A 14641-nucleotide genomic window follows, 5' to 3' on the forward strand; every position below is an offset into this window, starting at 1 on the left:
TACTTTTGTAGGAAGGATTCTGGATCCAAATTTGGGTTTAATAGGAAAAGAGAATGCTCTTATCAATGAGTGATGTTTTCTATGGGTGGGGAACTGGAGGAGGAGGCAGCATGCAAGCTGCAGCTGTGCCTTCCCTGGCCTCATCTATGGATAGACATCACTCTTTTCATAATATTTGGTGCTACCTGACTAAAGTTAGAGAGGAGCAAAAGTTTGGGACACAGCTGGGAAGGATGTAAAATGTGTGGGAACAGGCAAGCTGTGTGCTAGACACGTGGAGGTAATTCACAGTTATCCTCACTGGTGCCGGGATAGAGATTCGAGAGGCTGGCGCTCTGATAGTGAAGCCTGCAGTCAGCTGACTTCCTCTACTGCGTGGCAGTTTCCAGAGTCGGGATACTTACCATGCATGGCCAAGTGGTGAAAGAACTGCCTCGTACAGGGAGTGTGACTCAGCTATTAACGACCACATCTCTTTCCCTTGACTGTAGGAAGGGGAATTAAAGTGTGCAGCTCTACTGAGCAGGATGATGGAGATGCTATGTCCCTAGCTGCTCAGTGGAGCTTATCAAAAGCACATATGGGAATCTTACGGTCACAGTGACATGACGCACTCAACTTCCCGAGATTCAGCTTTCAGACTAGGTACGGAACACCCTTGTGACTGCATTCAGAGAGTCCCCAAACCTTGACTCTATTTGAGCCCCAACCCCACAAAAAGGCTTTAAATGAAAGAAAAAGCAAGTTGAAAACATACATACATATATAAGCAAGGGAAGCTTTATAATAACTGATAAAACCTGTAACAAAAGAAACCCTTGGTTTAGGTGCACACAGATACACTTTGTTCTCAGGCTGTGCCTGAAATGCACACTGAGCTGGGGGTGGGAGTCAGAAGGTCATCCACGTGTTTATTCATGCTCTGGCCAGGGCTGGTAGTCCAAAAATCTAATTTTTCCACTGACAATCATAAGATTGTCAACCATGATTAGCAAAATGTTCTAATTTTGATTTGCTGGAATCTGCCCTCTTAACTGAATCTTGGCATTGCTAATGCAAAGCAGTTGCTCTGCAAGTTTGCAAAATCAGCTGGCAAAGAGTCGGAGCCTCCCCCTTAGGGGAGCCATTCAGAGGACCAGCTTATCAAGGGCTCGGTAGCTGTGGCACCTGAACCATAGGAGAAGCCCACCTGCAAATAAAAGAAAAAGTGAAACACACAAACACACTTTGTGTGCCCTAAAAGAAACAAAACCAACTGAGGTCTCAAATTAAAATTAAGAATTTGACATGCTGGTGGAAGAAAAAGGAAGAATTAAAAAAAAAAAAAAGTAAAGTTAGTGAATTAACAAAAAAAATTCTAGCCCCAGTCTGTGCCAACACGGACATCTGGCAATCTGTGGAGTTTTAATTACCTCTTTACGCCATAGGCCATATTAAGCAAATTGTCCAGCCTGCAAAGAGAAGGAGGGTCTCTGGGTTAATGCCTCACAGATGGCAAGATCGTTCAATGGAACTATTAATAAGAATGCTCCATTTTCAAAGAAGAAAAGCTCAACAACTTTCCCCAATGCTAGGAGTCCATCCACTGGTAGTTTCCCCCTTCCCTGCCTCCAACCAAAGTGATTCATGTTCAGGTCAATGCTGGAGTTTAAAGCAAGTGTCTAATGAATCTCCCTTTCTTTCAAGGTCTGAATTAATTCCACTCCCCCCACCTCTCAGAACATTTGTGTGGATTTGTTTTCTATTGTGTGTGAAATCGTTAAAAAGGGACAGCTTCTTAAGTTGTTCACCTTTTATTGTAATCAAACTTGTGAATAAAGGTCTCTGTTCCAGATTAACGAGACACGTGCACAGGCGATGCATATCAGAACGGAGCTTCTCTTTTAGCCTGGCTACATTACCTAAATCTTCTTACCACACATCTTTTTGGGCGGGGTTGGGGGGGTTGGGGGGGTTAAGATCTTTAAAAATTAGCTTACAATTTACAACCTGAAAGCACCTCCCAGCAAACTGCCATTATGTTATAATCTCCCTCACACTCCGCACCTTACTTGGGGACAAGCTCTTCACACCATGGGGCAGTAGTAACCATAGTTTCCACCATTAAAAGCCTGCTGGAAAGCCTTTTTACATAAATACTGCATGTGCTCTCACACAAAATAAAAATTAGATGACTTGGACTCTTTGTGAAACCATTAACCATTTCAAATTCACAGGGCATGGGAGGACACTGCAGTGGCTGATTTTTCTCCTCACGTGGCCAGAGGGAAGGGTCTACTATCTTCCTATGTAATGTTTGAAAAGGAGAAGAACCCTTTCATTCAATGGAAGTTGGGATGTGGGTGGAATAAAATAATTATTTAGAATTATTATGGGTAGGTCAAGAATTTATTCTCTCTTGCACAACAGAGGCCAGTCAAGGTCAGACTGCCTTCATGGAGAGAAATCTGCCTTTCAGAAATGTCCCAGGAGAAGGGAAATGCTCTATTGCACCAGAAGCCTCCTGGGGGTTGGATACCTGAAGGAAACTCTAATAAGGCTTGGATAAAATCTTCTCCCTTGTCTTCCCAGAGTCTGCTAACTTGACAGTCAGAATAAAGTTAACACAAAAGAGAGTAACGCCCCCAACCCAAGAGGGTTACCTGCAGAAACAAGAGGAGGACAGGCCAAACCACTCCCTCTGGCAAGGACTGCCTCCTGGTCTACTTATTAAACACTCGGCCTCAGCCTTCAATCTAAGCTGCTGAATGTGGTCACTTATCTGTGATTAACTCTTGTTGAAACTGAACCTTCTTGTTTGGTTAAATGCAGTAATTTTGTTTTGACCAAAGAATCTGACGTATAAACCACAGTCACAGTGGTAAGTTAAAAGGAGGCTTGGAAGAGCACTCGGTCCAATCATCTCATTTGACAGCAGTGGAAACTGAGGCACAGTGATTTCTGGGGGCAGAGGTTCTTACTCTTGCACCATCCTTCAGGGCTGTGGGCTTCCCCGCCCGGCCCTCACCCAGCTCTGGACTCACGTAGCAGGGCTCTTTCACCCGTGGGCATGCCTACCTGAACCTCTGAGCCTGGTGGTGAAGTGGGCCGGGGTAGCGCCTGTTGGGGGACTGGTAGAGCTGGGACAGCAGGGCCTGGCTGGACTTCTGGCTGGGGTTGTTGGCAAACTTCACAGTAATCGGTTCCGTAGCACCGCTGGGCTTCTGGCCATTCAGCCCTTTGATGGCTTCTTCTGCCTCAATCCTCTTATCAAACCGGATGAATCCCACCCCTCTAGACACTCCTGGGGAAAGAAAAAGAGCCTTCATAAAGAGTGAACAAACCAAATTGGTAAACATCTCTGGGAAGAGATAGGCTTGGCCCCATGGACCTTCTGTGGGGAGTCAGCCCACCTGTGGGGCCAGGGCTGAGTCTGGCTCCCTGAATCTCTCTCACCCATCAAGACGTATCTGCCTGCATTTTGGCCATCATGGCTCTGCACAGATGACTCCGATCCATAGAACACAGACATCTCTCAGATCTGTCCCTTCCACCCCTCCACCAGCACCCTGCTCAGTCCTTAATTTCCTTTAGTCGCTATAACCAATCACCCACTGTCCAGTTTCTGGTCCTCCAATATGTCCTCCACACCTAGCCAATTAAGTAATCTATTTGAAAAGCAAATTCTGACCACATTATACCTTTTCTGTACCTTTTCAATTTTTTACCTTGTGCATGGTACCTGTTTCTCACTGCCACCCTCCCCCTAAACACAGAATAACAAACAAAGTACATCCACAACAAACCCTTCTGTGGCTCCCTGTTACATACAGATAAAGTCCAGACTTCTTGGCATGGCATTTAATGCCCCTGACAATCTGGCCCCAAATCCCCTGTTGAGCCTTGTGCTGGCCATACTGAACTGGCAGATACTCCTTGAACAGGTTTGTTCTTCCTTGACTCCATGCCTTAGGATATGTCCTATCCACCTACTCTATAGGATACATCCTATCACCTAGAATACTCTATCCCTCCTTCTTGCCACATAACTGCAAGCCATCCTCCAAAACCCTGTTCAAACACCACCTCCTGGATGGAGCCTTCTCAACAGTCCCCACTAGGAAAGCACGCCGTCTCCGAGCCCTGTGGTGCACTGGACAGCCCCTAGCAGGAACTCACCTAAGGGCAGGACTGTGCCTCCTTCATCCCTGGTCCCAGTGTCCCTCTGCACAATGTCTGGGACAGAGCCAGCTTCAGTGAGGGTTTGTTGCATGAGTCAAAGGATAAACACGTGCTGAACTGCTCTCAGGGGGTGTTTTAAATTGGGATCAAATTTGGAATATGTATAAACATCCTGTCATTAAAAATGCAACCTGGGAAGCCTTACGGTTCTTACTGAGAGATGGTAGTTGCCTTTCCTTATTATGGACAAAGTACCGCAGTACCAGATCCTGGGTTCATATCCCTGCACTGCTACTAATGAGCCGCACAGAAGTCAGATCCCCCACTTTGGACCTCTGCTTCCTCACTTGTGAAATGAGGCAATCTGAGGCTCCCTCTACCTCTGTAATGCTATCGTTGGAGCCAGAGCGATACAGACCGGTTCTTGTCACAGATAAAATTAATGTGACTTGGTTGAGGGTTGAAAGAGACTTTGAAGGTCATTTAGTCCCACTCTCAAACTGATACCTGAATCCTCTTCTTGGGTTCCCTGCCAAGTAGTTTAGCTGCTGCTGGAACAATTCCCATGATGGAGATCTTCTACCTTCCAAGATGGCCCATTTTAAATTTGGACAGTTGATTGATAAGAAGTCTTTCTACTAAGGCAAAATCTGTCTACTCATGACCCATATCTTTTATCCTAAGTAGCCATTATCCCACTGCTCCTATGGGTCACAGGGCACTGGCTGGTGACACTGAGACACAAGGAAAGAAATGACAAAAAAACACTTAACCTGTGACTTGATCAACCAGGATTCGTGAGGTGATGATACGGCCATATTGCGAGAACAGCTGCTCCAGTTCCTTCTGGGTCATGGTTTTGGGAAGGCCGCTAACGTAGAGGTTAGCATCCCTGATTGAGGCAGAGCTCGGACGGGCATATGAGACCTAGGAAAAGGCAAGAGGAGCTAAATCCATTAGAGGCAACACCCTCTGAGTAGAGACTGAGACAACAACCACGATGACAGCCCCTCGTCTATCGTTCTAACTCATGGTGGCAGTTTAAATAACTCAGTAGTTCAGCATTTTAGCTACTCTCGTAATAGTAATGAGAACCAGGAGAACAACAATAGAGGAACAAAAGGAGAGTTGACGAGAACTTAAAACAAATACACAGATAAGGGTCTCTAGGTGCAGAACAAAATAGCTACTATAATATGGCAGCTGTTAAACGCAGAACTACCCACACAGGGAGTTCTGAAGATTTGCCTCCTGGATGTGGGTGTATAGATGATTTACTGTATCCAACACATAATAATCTTTGAATAAACCAAAAAAAAAAAAAAAACCCCACAAAACCCCATGAAATTCTGCTCTGCAGATTTCTCTCCTTGCCACCTTCCCTACCCCTATCCCGTTCTTGAACACATAAAAGGGATCAGGTTCTCTGCAAGACTTTTTATGTCCCATCCTTTGTGTTGTTCCAATCTGCTCCCACAGGGTCTGCTCTCGCTGAATGACAAAGTGCTGGTGAAATGGGGCTGAATGAACATCTGCTTGCGAAACGGGATATGTGACCTTGTCATAACATCTGCAAGAACCAGTTGCCTTCTAACTTTGAGGCGGAGCAGATAAAACCACAATAAACAAAATGAGGGCACTGCAGTATGAAGGGAGGGAGAGGGCAGTGGGAGAGAGGAGCGAGCCTCACCGATGGTTATGATGGTTATAATAAGTTCGACTTTGTAAATTTGTCCTCCCAGATCTCTCAACTGCTTTTTTTTTTCCCCAAAAAGCTAACACAGAAGTGTAAACAGATCTGAAATTCCATCTGCAAGGAGCCAAATCTGTAGCAGTACACATAAGCAAAGCAAACCCCAGCAGTCATTAATTTTAGACTTTCATTTACTTATTTATTTATTTTTTAAGAAAACAACATCAGACATTTGAAATATAATTTACAGCTAGTCTAACAAAAGCACTTTCCTGCTAAAGCTATTTCTGGGGCAGTTATGGCTCAGAATAGATGATGAAAACAGTCATTTCATCGCACATCTGACAATGTTGGACAGGAAGAGACCTATATGCCTTAGCATTTTTCAGTTGGGAGTCTTATTGAATCTATATAACCAATTCACAAGACCACTAAGACTACAGGGGTGAGAGTGTGTGTGTGTGTGGGTGCGCACTGTGCACACACAAAAGCAGGTGTGCAAAAGGAATTGTACATGTTAAACTGGACCTTGGGCATTAAGAACTGAAGCTCCAGCAGCAAAGCAGACCTTGAGTCTGAGGATGGGACTAGCAGCAGATCTAGCAAAGAGGAATGAAGGATGAGCAGCCCCCTCCCTCACGGCACTCTCTCCCTTTCCATGACAGAGATGCCAGGGCCCTTTACGGGTCCCACACCTAAAAATAGATGTTGACTCAACAGATCAAATGATGTGACTAATTTGCCTCACTGGCCTCCTCCTGCGGATGGAGCAAGGCAGCTCACCTGCAGTGACTACGTCTTCCAGAAACTCATGGGTGACCTCTGTAGGCTCCTTCCCAGAACATGGCTGACAGGCAGAGGGGCCTTTACATGGGGGTGGTGGTGGTGGTGTGTGTCCCTGTGTGTGCATTCTGGGGGCGCTGAAGGAGCAAGAACTCTATGTGACTGCCTGGACAGGCTCTCCTACCCCTGTCCTTTAAGGGACAGTATTCCAGGTTATTATCTAGCAGAACTATTTTTTAGGCATGAAGAGGGAGTGGGAGGGAGAGGGAAATAAAAACATCATAGTGATATGTCCATGGTAATGAGGGTCACCCTTGTCTCACCCCTGCCAATTACTGACAAATTAATTATCTGAATGACCTTTGTGCTCCCCCAAAACACACCCGCTTCCTCTATGCCTTTGTTCATGGAGAAAATTTTTCCACCTACTTCCTCAGGTCCTAATCCCATTCCCCTTTAAGGCTTAACTCAAATGCCACCTTCTCTAGACCACTTTCACTGTTCTTATCTCCTGAAAATCGCTCTAGCAGTGCTTTCAATGAACCGCACCCATGATACTTAACCTGTTCTGATCTTGATTTACCATCTCTCTATCTAGTCTGCTGCTCTCCTTGAGGTCAGCGTGTGTGTGTGTGTCTATGTGTGTGTGTGTGTCTTATTCAGCACTGTGGCCTCAGCTCCCAGCACAGAACCTGATACCCATAGGGTGCTCAATACCCACCGAAAGAATGAATGAACACCAACAGATCGTAATGAATGACGTGGGCATTAATGGATCTTTGGGAGTAATTGCAGCTTGGGTTCCTCCACTTAGGGGGATCACTGAGAGTCAAGCATCCAGAATCACAGCTGTGTTTCTCTACTGAGCTGAGAGTTAAGGGATAGGTTTCCCGTTTTCCAGTGCTTGGGGTTGGAGGGACTGAAAGAAGACTGTTCTAGGACTGGACACTACTTAGAGGCCTTCTCTTAGTAAACATTTCCTGAGGAGCTACTATGAGCCTGTATGCTGAGGACATGCAACAAGCAAGAAAAAGACATGGTCTCTTGCCATAAAGGACTTCCAAGTCCAACGAGGGCAAGAGACAACACATAGGAGGTACTCAATAAATATGAGTTGAGTGGAAGAATGGTAACATACGGACCAACCGTCACAATGCCACAAGATGCGTGCTATTCCAGGGCTATACTGATGGGTCTGGGACGCAGAGAAGGGGAGACTAATCTCCCTTTTAATTAAAGGTTAAAGGACCAGGAAGGAGACAGAGCTGAGGTGAGACTCGTAGTGAGACAGGTGGCGTGACAGTGTGTGGTCGGTCAGGGAACGGTGGCCTGATGACAGCCCTCCTTTGTTGTGAGGATAAACGAGATGATGAAGGTCAAGGACTTAGTGCAGTGACTGCCTGGCACCCAATAAATGCACAATGGAGAGTAATGACCTTGGTTCCCAGGAATTCGGGGCAGCCAGAGCTGGGGTACAGAGGGGAGCAGGCTCGGGACAGATCTGCTATGGAAAAGGAGCTGGTGCTGGAAAGTCAATGACAGAACCAAAACCATTTCCCTAAAAGATAATTCTGACAGAGGCAGAAGCTCAGCCAAAGAGAATTACCGTGATGGACCCCAGCCACAGAGCAGTGACAAATCCCCAAGGTGAACCGCACCTCGATCATTCACCAAGCCTAATTCCTGCTAACTTTTTCTCCTCTATTTGGAACCTTAAGTCTACTGTTCTCTTAGCACCCTGTCTAGGAAATCTGTAAGTGAGAGTGGGCAAAAATGACAGAAAAAGGATCTTCCCACATTCAGTTTCAAATGCTTGTCCCAGTATCTGAACTTTCCAAGTTTACTCAGACATTTATTAAATCCTGAGTGACTACAGGTGTCAGGCCCTTTGTTAGGCTGCAATATTCCTAAAAAATTGCCGACTTGTAGCCCCTGCAGAGAGTCAGCCATTGCTGGCTTGTTAATCCCACTGAGCCAGTGGCCTAGAGCCCAGGGCTTCTAATGAAGGAGGCAGCACCCCGAGCCTCAATCAGGATCCTCCTGCTTGCTTCATTTATCCAGAATCTGTGAAGATAAGTCTGGCATTTCTAGGCCAGCACTGATCTTGCTCTGGAGCTCAGAAAGAGCTGGGAGTGTGAAGGCCACTCCTTTCTCGCCGGGTAACAGTGGCCCAAAGGCAGGTGATGGTGAACAGCTGACTTTACAAATGATCCAGTTTTTATTTTTGAGGAAGATTAGCCCTGAGCTAACATCTGCCGCCAATCCTCCTCTTTTTGCTGAGGAAGACTGGCCCTGAGCTAACATCCATGCCCATTATGTGGGACGCCTGCCACAGCATGGCTTGACAAGCGGTGCATAGGTCCACACCCGGGAGCTGAACCGGTGAACCCCAGGCTGCCGAAGCGGAACGTGCAAACTTAACTGCTATGCTACTGGGCCGGCCCCTACAAATGATCTTGATGGGAGATCTGCAGTCCCTCCAAACTCCCCATCCCTCCCCATCCCTGGAGGCTCACAGAAACCCCCACCCCTTTGCCCCCACAAGAGTGACAGGACCGCGTGGAGCTTATGAGCCCTGACCAAGGGCCAGCTCCATCACTCACCAGCTGCAGGACATTGGGCAAGTAATTTGATCTTGATAAGTCTCAGTTTCTTTACTAGTAAAAAAGGGAAAAATTCTCCTTTGATGGGTTATTGTAAAGAACTGAGATAATAGATTTAATGTGTCTAGCACATACCTAGAATTTAGTAGATACTTAGTAAATACTATTATGTGATGAGTCATACAGGCTTTTGTGGGCCAGCCTGGGACTTTAGCCCCTGTTGGGACACACCTTTTACTTTTACCACACATCACACATCAGGAACACTTCCAGTGAGCGCTTACAGAGGCACTGTCCTCCCCCGCCAGCCTGGTGGGATGTGGGTCATCCTTTACCACTTCACTGCCATGAATTTCCTCTAGCACATTCCTACAGATTCCCCTGCTTCACATCCACAGAGTACTTTCTATTTTCCAAAGTGACTTCACAAGGCTCCTCTCAGCAATTCTCCCAAGGTGGTAAGGAGGCACTGTCATTCCTCACAGAGGGGCGGCAAGACAAGGGCTGGGGGCTGCCCCTTCCCACAGTACTCGCAGGTTCCTTCACCGGTTCACAGCCAGGGCTTGGCCAGAGCAGGGTGGGAGGAACAGCACGGCCTGGGGAAAAATGTTTCCTGAATTATCCAGCAACACCGTGCCCCTTGTCTGACCCGCCATGGTACAGAAAAGGGAGAGGACTTGGGAAACACGATAAAGGCACGATCTCGGGTGTTATGAGGAGGGTAAGATGAGAGGAAAGCCATCTTCCTCTGTCCTGCAAGGTGCTCCTTTAGGAAAACACTAGCGTTAGAAGATAAGTGTTCACTCATTCACCCCCTTCCTGAGCACCTCCTGTGTGCCAGGCCCTGTGCCAGGTGCTGGGAGAGTCTTTGCTTAAGGATCCCACAGTCCATTGAGGGAAGTAAGCAAAGGAAGAGTGCAATGCAGGGCTGCTCCTGACAGGGGGGCCTCACTACCCACTCCCAGCATTTCCTTCCTTGTGGAGGGAGCCCCCTGGAGTACCAGTCTAAGCCTCTTTGTACCCTCTCACCCCCTCTTCTCCAGGGGAAATGGAGTTGCCTCTCTGAATAGGCTTCAAGAAAGGCAATGGTCATGTGAGCCTCAGATGCTGCCTACTTCCTCCCTTCTGGGAGTCAGATGCCAGCCGGAAGCACACTTTCTGTTCCAGGCTCTAAGTTCTATGGGAGCAGGCTATGCTCTCATATGGGGAAGCCTGTGGGGTCCAGAGCATCTGTGACAGGGTGTGTCAGTCTGTCAAAGTATGGGGTTCCATGTTAGGAAGCCCATTGTGTCCATGGAATCCATCTGGGCCTTAAATTAGTAAGAACATGACCTTAGGATTCCATACGCTTTTCTCTTTTGTCTCATGTGTTAATTGATTTAGAACTTAGATGTGGAAAACAGGGGTGTCATTTGTTGGGCCCTTTTGAAATACAATAAGGATCTCTACGTTGCCTGGATGTTTTCACGAGCTACGCATTCTATTCACAAAACTGTTAATCTCTACAACTACGGTTCATGGTAAGTGGAAATAAAGGTGACAAGTGACACTATCCTTGACACACCTTGAAATCTGTTTCACAGAACTTCTTGCTAGAATTGGCCTCAAAGGTTCAGGACAGGATCCAAGACAGCTGGCCACCCACCTTACACATTTCCAATGAGAGGAAGCTCACTCCCTTGTGAGACATCCTACACCATCACTGATTACTGGAAAGCTCTTCCTTCTACTAGGTTCAAACCTGTTTCCCCATAGCTTCGATCCTTCTCCTATTTCTATTTTAGCTGCACACACTAGGGGCATCCTTCCTGTTCTCATTACCGCTCATCTGGTGGGTCTCACTGACAGGTACCACCTAGAGCACCAGGCAACTGTATTTTGAGACAGGCCACTCTGAAGAAGTTCTCATTTATGTTACTTTAACTGAAATTGAGCATCTATTCTGGAATGGAGACAGACTTTAAGAGCAAGGGCTTTGGGGTTGGAGAGATGTGGATTTAAATCCTAACCACTTACTAGCTGTGTGCCCTTGGGGTAAGTTACTTAAACTTTCCGAGCCGTATCACTTGAATAACATAGTTTAGAAGCTTTTTAACAGAGCTGTTGGAGCGTTAAACAAGCTAACGCATGTAAGATTTCTAGGCACCATGCCTGGCACACAGTAAGTGCTCAATGAACAGTGGCTTTGATATGACTGCTATGTTCTTAGGCCTTATGCTAGACACTGGGGGCACAGACATGACTACAACAGTCCCTGATGTGCAAGGATGTTAATCTAGCAGGAGACACACACAGAGACTGATCATTTCAGATCAGGCCGCAGATTTTCCGGAATCTGTTGTAACACCCTCCTCTCAGAGTAAGCACAAACTCCCCAAGCATACAGATCCCTGGGGGACACTCATTCCAAAAAGACTAGGAAAGTGGCAGCAGAGAACAGACTCTGGTGCTGCCAGGGCATTCTAGGAGCAAACCCTCCCAGGGACCTCTGATCTCACCTCCAGGAGTAGGGAGAGAAGAAAGAAGCCAGCTGGCTCCTAGAAACAAAAGCTTTGATTGTGAGAACTGGCTTCCCCTGTGCCTGTGACTGCAGCCCTGCCCACAGGCAGGACAGGTGTCTGCTTACGAGGCCCTACGCCTCATATTTCCTCCACCCACCACCTGACACAGGATAATTTTTTTAATTATGGTCAAGACCCGATAGTAACGTTTCTAATGATTTCTGATCATGCCACCTCTTCCTGCTCAAAACCTTCAAAAGTTCTCCAGCACCTTGTGATGAAAATTCAAACCCCATCCCTGAGCATTCAAGGCCCTCTGGGATCTGACCCAATTTCTTATCTCCTGTTAACCCCTTCCTGCCCCCTATGACTCAGTTCCCACAAAAAAAGGTCAGTTTTCTGAATATGCACTTAAAGTTTCTACTTCTGTGTCTTTGTTTTTGCTATTTGTTCACCATCACGGCAAAATGAACTCCTGTGCATCCTGCCAGGCCCAGCCTGAATGTTGCCTCCTCAATGAGGTCCAGGCACAAACGACTGCCCTCTCTTTGGATCCTGCAGATGATAGCCATTTCAACGGCAGCAGCTATCACACCCTGCCTCCCATCAAAGCCATCTGTGCTAATACTTCATCTGCCAGAATAGCCTGAGCGCTCTGGTGGACTCAGTGGACCCTGTGGTATCTAGTCTCAAAGTCTTATGTGGGGCAGGAGCTCAATAAATACTCTCTGAATTGAAATGAAAATGTATAATATACTGTATGCAATGGATTTTAGCTCCTTTCCCAGGAGCTGACTCTGATGTGGAGAAGGAGCTAGAGGGAATCATGGAGTTGAAGAGGTTCCAAGAAGATCGTGAGAGTATCTGGCACACAGTAGGCTGGATAAATGTTTCTTTTTTAAAAAAAATGGTGTGGTGATAGATTTATGTGCCTTATAACTTCTTTTAAAAAGTAAGTTTAAAAATTTTCGAGGGGGCTTACTTAGTACGAGGATCTCACTGTCTGTCTAGTGGCCCCCAGAAGAGAAAGACGTCCTAAAGGTTTCATGGCCCAGTTAGTGGAAGAGCTGGTCCTGGGATCAGGGTTTCAGATACTCAGTCTCCTCACTACACTGCAACTCCTGACTCTTGCTTTATGAAAGACTGATAAGATTACCGTGGCCGCCTGGAAGCTCCATACTCCTTTCCACCATACAAAGCCTTTACATATGCTGGCTGAGGCTTAGTAAGACTCATTCTGTACTTTCGTATGCAACTCTGAAACATGTAGATGGGAAAAAGTCTCCCCCTTTCCTCATGGAATTTTCACCTTAGGGGTCATCTTGTTCACTGTCATCCTCATTCTGGGAAGCACTACTTGGACCAACCCACTATAAGCCATGATCACCTACAAGTGAGATATTATTAGTTCCACTTTCCAGATGACAAACTCTGGCTCAGTGAGGTCAAGTACTTGTCCAAGGTCACAGAGCCAAACAAACTAAGACAAAGCTGGATATGACTCCAAATTCTGGGATCGTTCCACTATACCAGGCTAACGTGGACAGTGAAATAAAAGCTGTGTGCTTGGCACAAATGGCTACTTTTCCTGGAAAGTTACCGAGCTGGAAAGATCATGCTATAATATTTTATTAGTTAGACTGTTAGAGTTGGAAGGAACCATTCTGCAGTTGAGAAAGTAAGTCCAGAAAAGTAAGCTGCCCAAGGTCACCCTAGTAGTTTTTGACAGAGCTGGGACTTGATTCTCCATCTTAACTCAGAGCTCCTTTGAATGGACATCAGGGGGAAGGGAAGAGGGATGTGGCTCTATGATCTTTGATAGACCAACTGATTTGCCCAGGAGCTTCATGATAACCATGGAGAAGTGATTCTTTATTCACCTGGGCGACTGATGTTCTAGGCCAGCATTGTCCAAGACAACTTTCTGGGATCATGAAAATGTTCTAGAACTGTGCTGTTCAATCATGGTAGCCGCTAGCTACCTGTGGCTACTGAGCACTTCAAACCTGCCTAGTGTAACTTAGAATCTGATCTTTTTATTTAATTTTAATTAATTTAAATTCAAATATAAATAGCCATATGTGGCTAATGGCTACTGTATTGGACAGAACAGCTCAAGGCTCAGAAACAACACAAAGTTACAGCATCTCAGAACTAGAAGGGGCCTTTAGGATCGTTTTGTCAGACTGCAGTCTGGTATATGTAGAATCCCTTCTACATCATCCCTAATGACTCCACTTGATGTCTGTGATAATCAGGGACTCACTACCACCCAAGGCAAATGTTCCACCCTGACAGCTGCATAGCTTCTCTTTGCAGATTACTGAAATATAGGATTGAGCTTCAGAGTAACTGTAGACTATTTTTTCCTAGAGAATAGAGAAGCAACCACTGTGGGGTGAATATATGACTGTAGCACCATCTTTGCCACCTTCCTCATTTGCCTCTGGACAGCCTATAGAGTGTCAGGTCTTTTTAAAACACAGAGCTGAGAATGGGATGCAAGACACTAGGGATGGGTTGACCAGAGTGGACAAGAAAGGACCACTCTTTCCTGTGAATTGGAGTCCACAACTCTCCTAACACATCCAAGGTGTACTGAGCTTGTTTTTTTTTTTAAGCGCTCACATCAACTGTTGGCTTCTTTTATACTTGTAGACAGCCAAAACCCCCAAGCCCCTTTCCACACACTTCTGAAAACCTAGGTGTCTTCCCAATCTGTACCTGTCTAATTCTCTTTTGTAATGCAGACGCAGGACACTGTGGATGACCTTTAAAATACTGGGATCATATCAACCTCACTGGGCAGAGAGAGCAGGGGAACTGTATTTCCATCTCTCAAACTCCTACACCCGTATCTGAAATTATTCACTGAAAGGAAGTTAACAGGGCACTGGGAA

The 14641-nt window shown here is 46.2% G+C and overlaps 1 protein-coding gene across 20 annotated transcripts in view; it reads right to left on the reverse strand.

Moving 5' to 3' along the window:
- Nucleotides 1–14641, reverse strand: part of ELAVL4 (ELAV like RNA binding protein 4) — a 138372-nt gene that overhangs the window by 2498 nt on the left and 121233 nt on the right. For 15 of the 20 annotated variants that reach the window (XM_070509970.1, XM_070509973.1, XM_044770758.2 and 12 more), the window contains 3 exons: nucleotides 4935–5088; nucleotides 3058–3283; nucleotides 1413–1451 (listed from right to left, as the gene is read on the reverse strand). In XM_070509970.1, the coding sequence (XP_070366071.1) occupies nucleotides 1413–1451; nucleotides 3058–3283; nucleotides 4935–5088 (419 nt within the window). The remainder of the gene's footprint in view (nucleotides 1–1412; nucleotides 1452–3057; nucleotides 3284–4934; nucleotides 5089–14641) is intronic. The other 5 variants (XM_070509977.1, XM_070509972.1, XM_070509965.1 and 2 more) reach the window with 1 other exon arrangement.

This window comes from Equus asinus, chromosome 5 (assembly GCF_041296235.1).
Source record: "Equus asinus isolate D_3611 breed Donkey chromosome 5, EquAss-T2T_v2, whole genome shotgun sequence".
Lineage (NCBI taxonomy): Eukaryota > Metazoa > Chordata > Mammalia > Perissodactyla > Equidae > Equus > Equus asinus.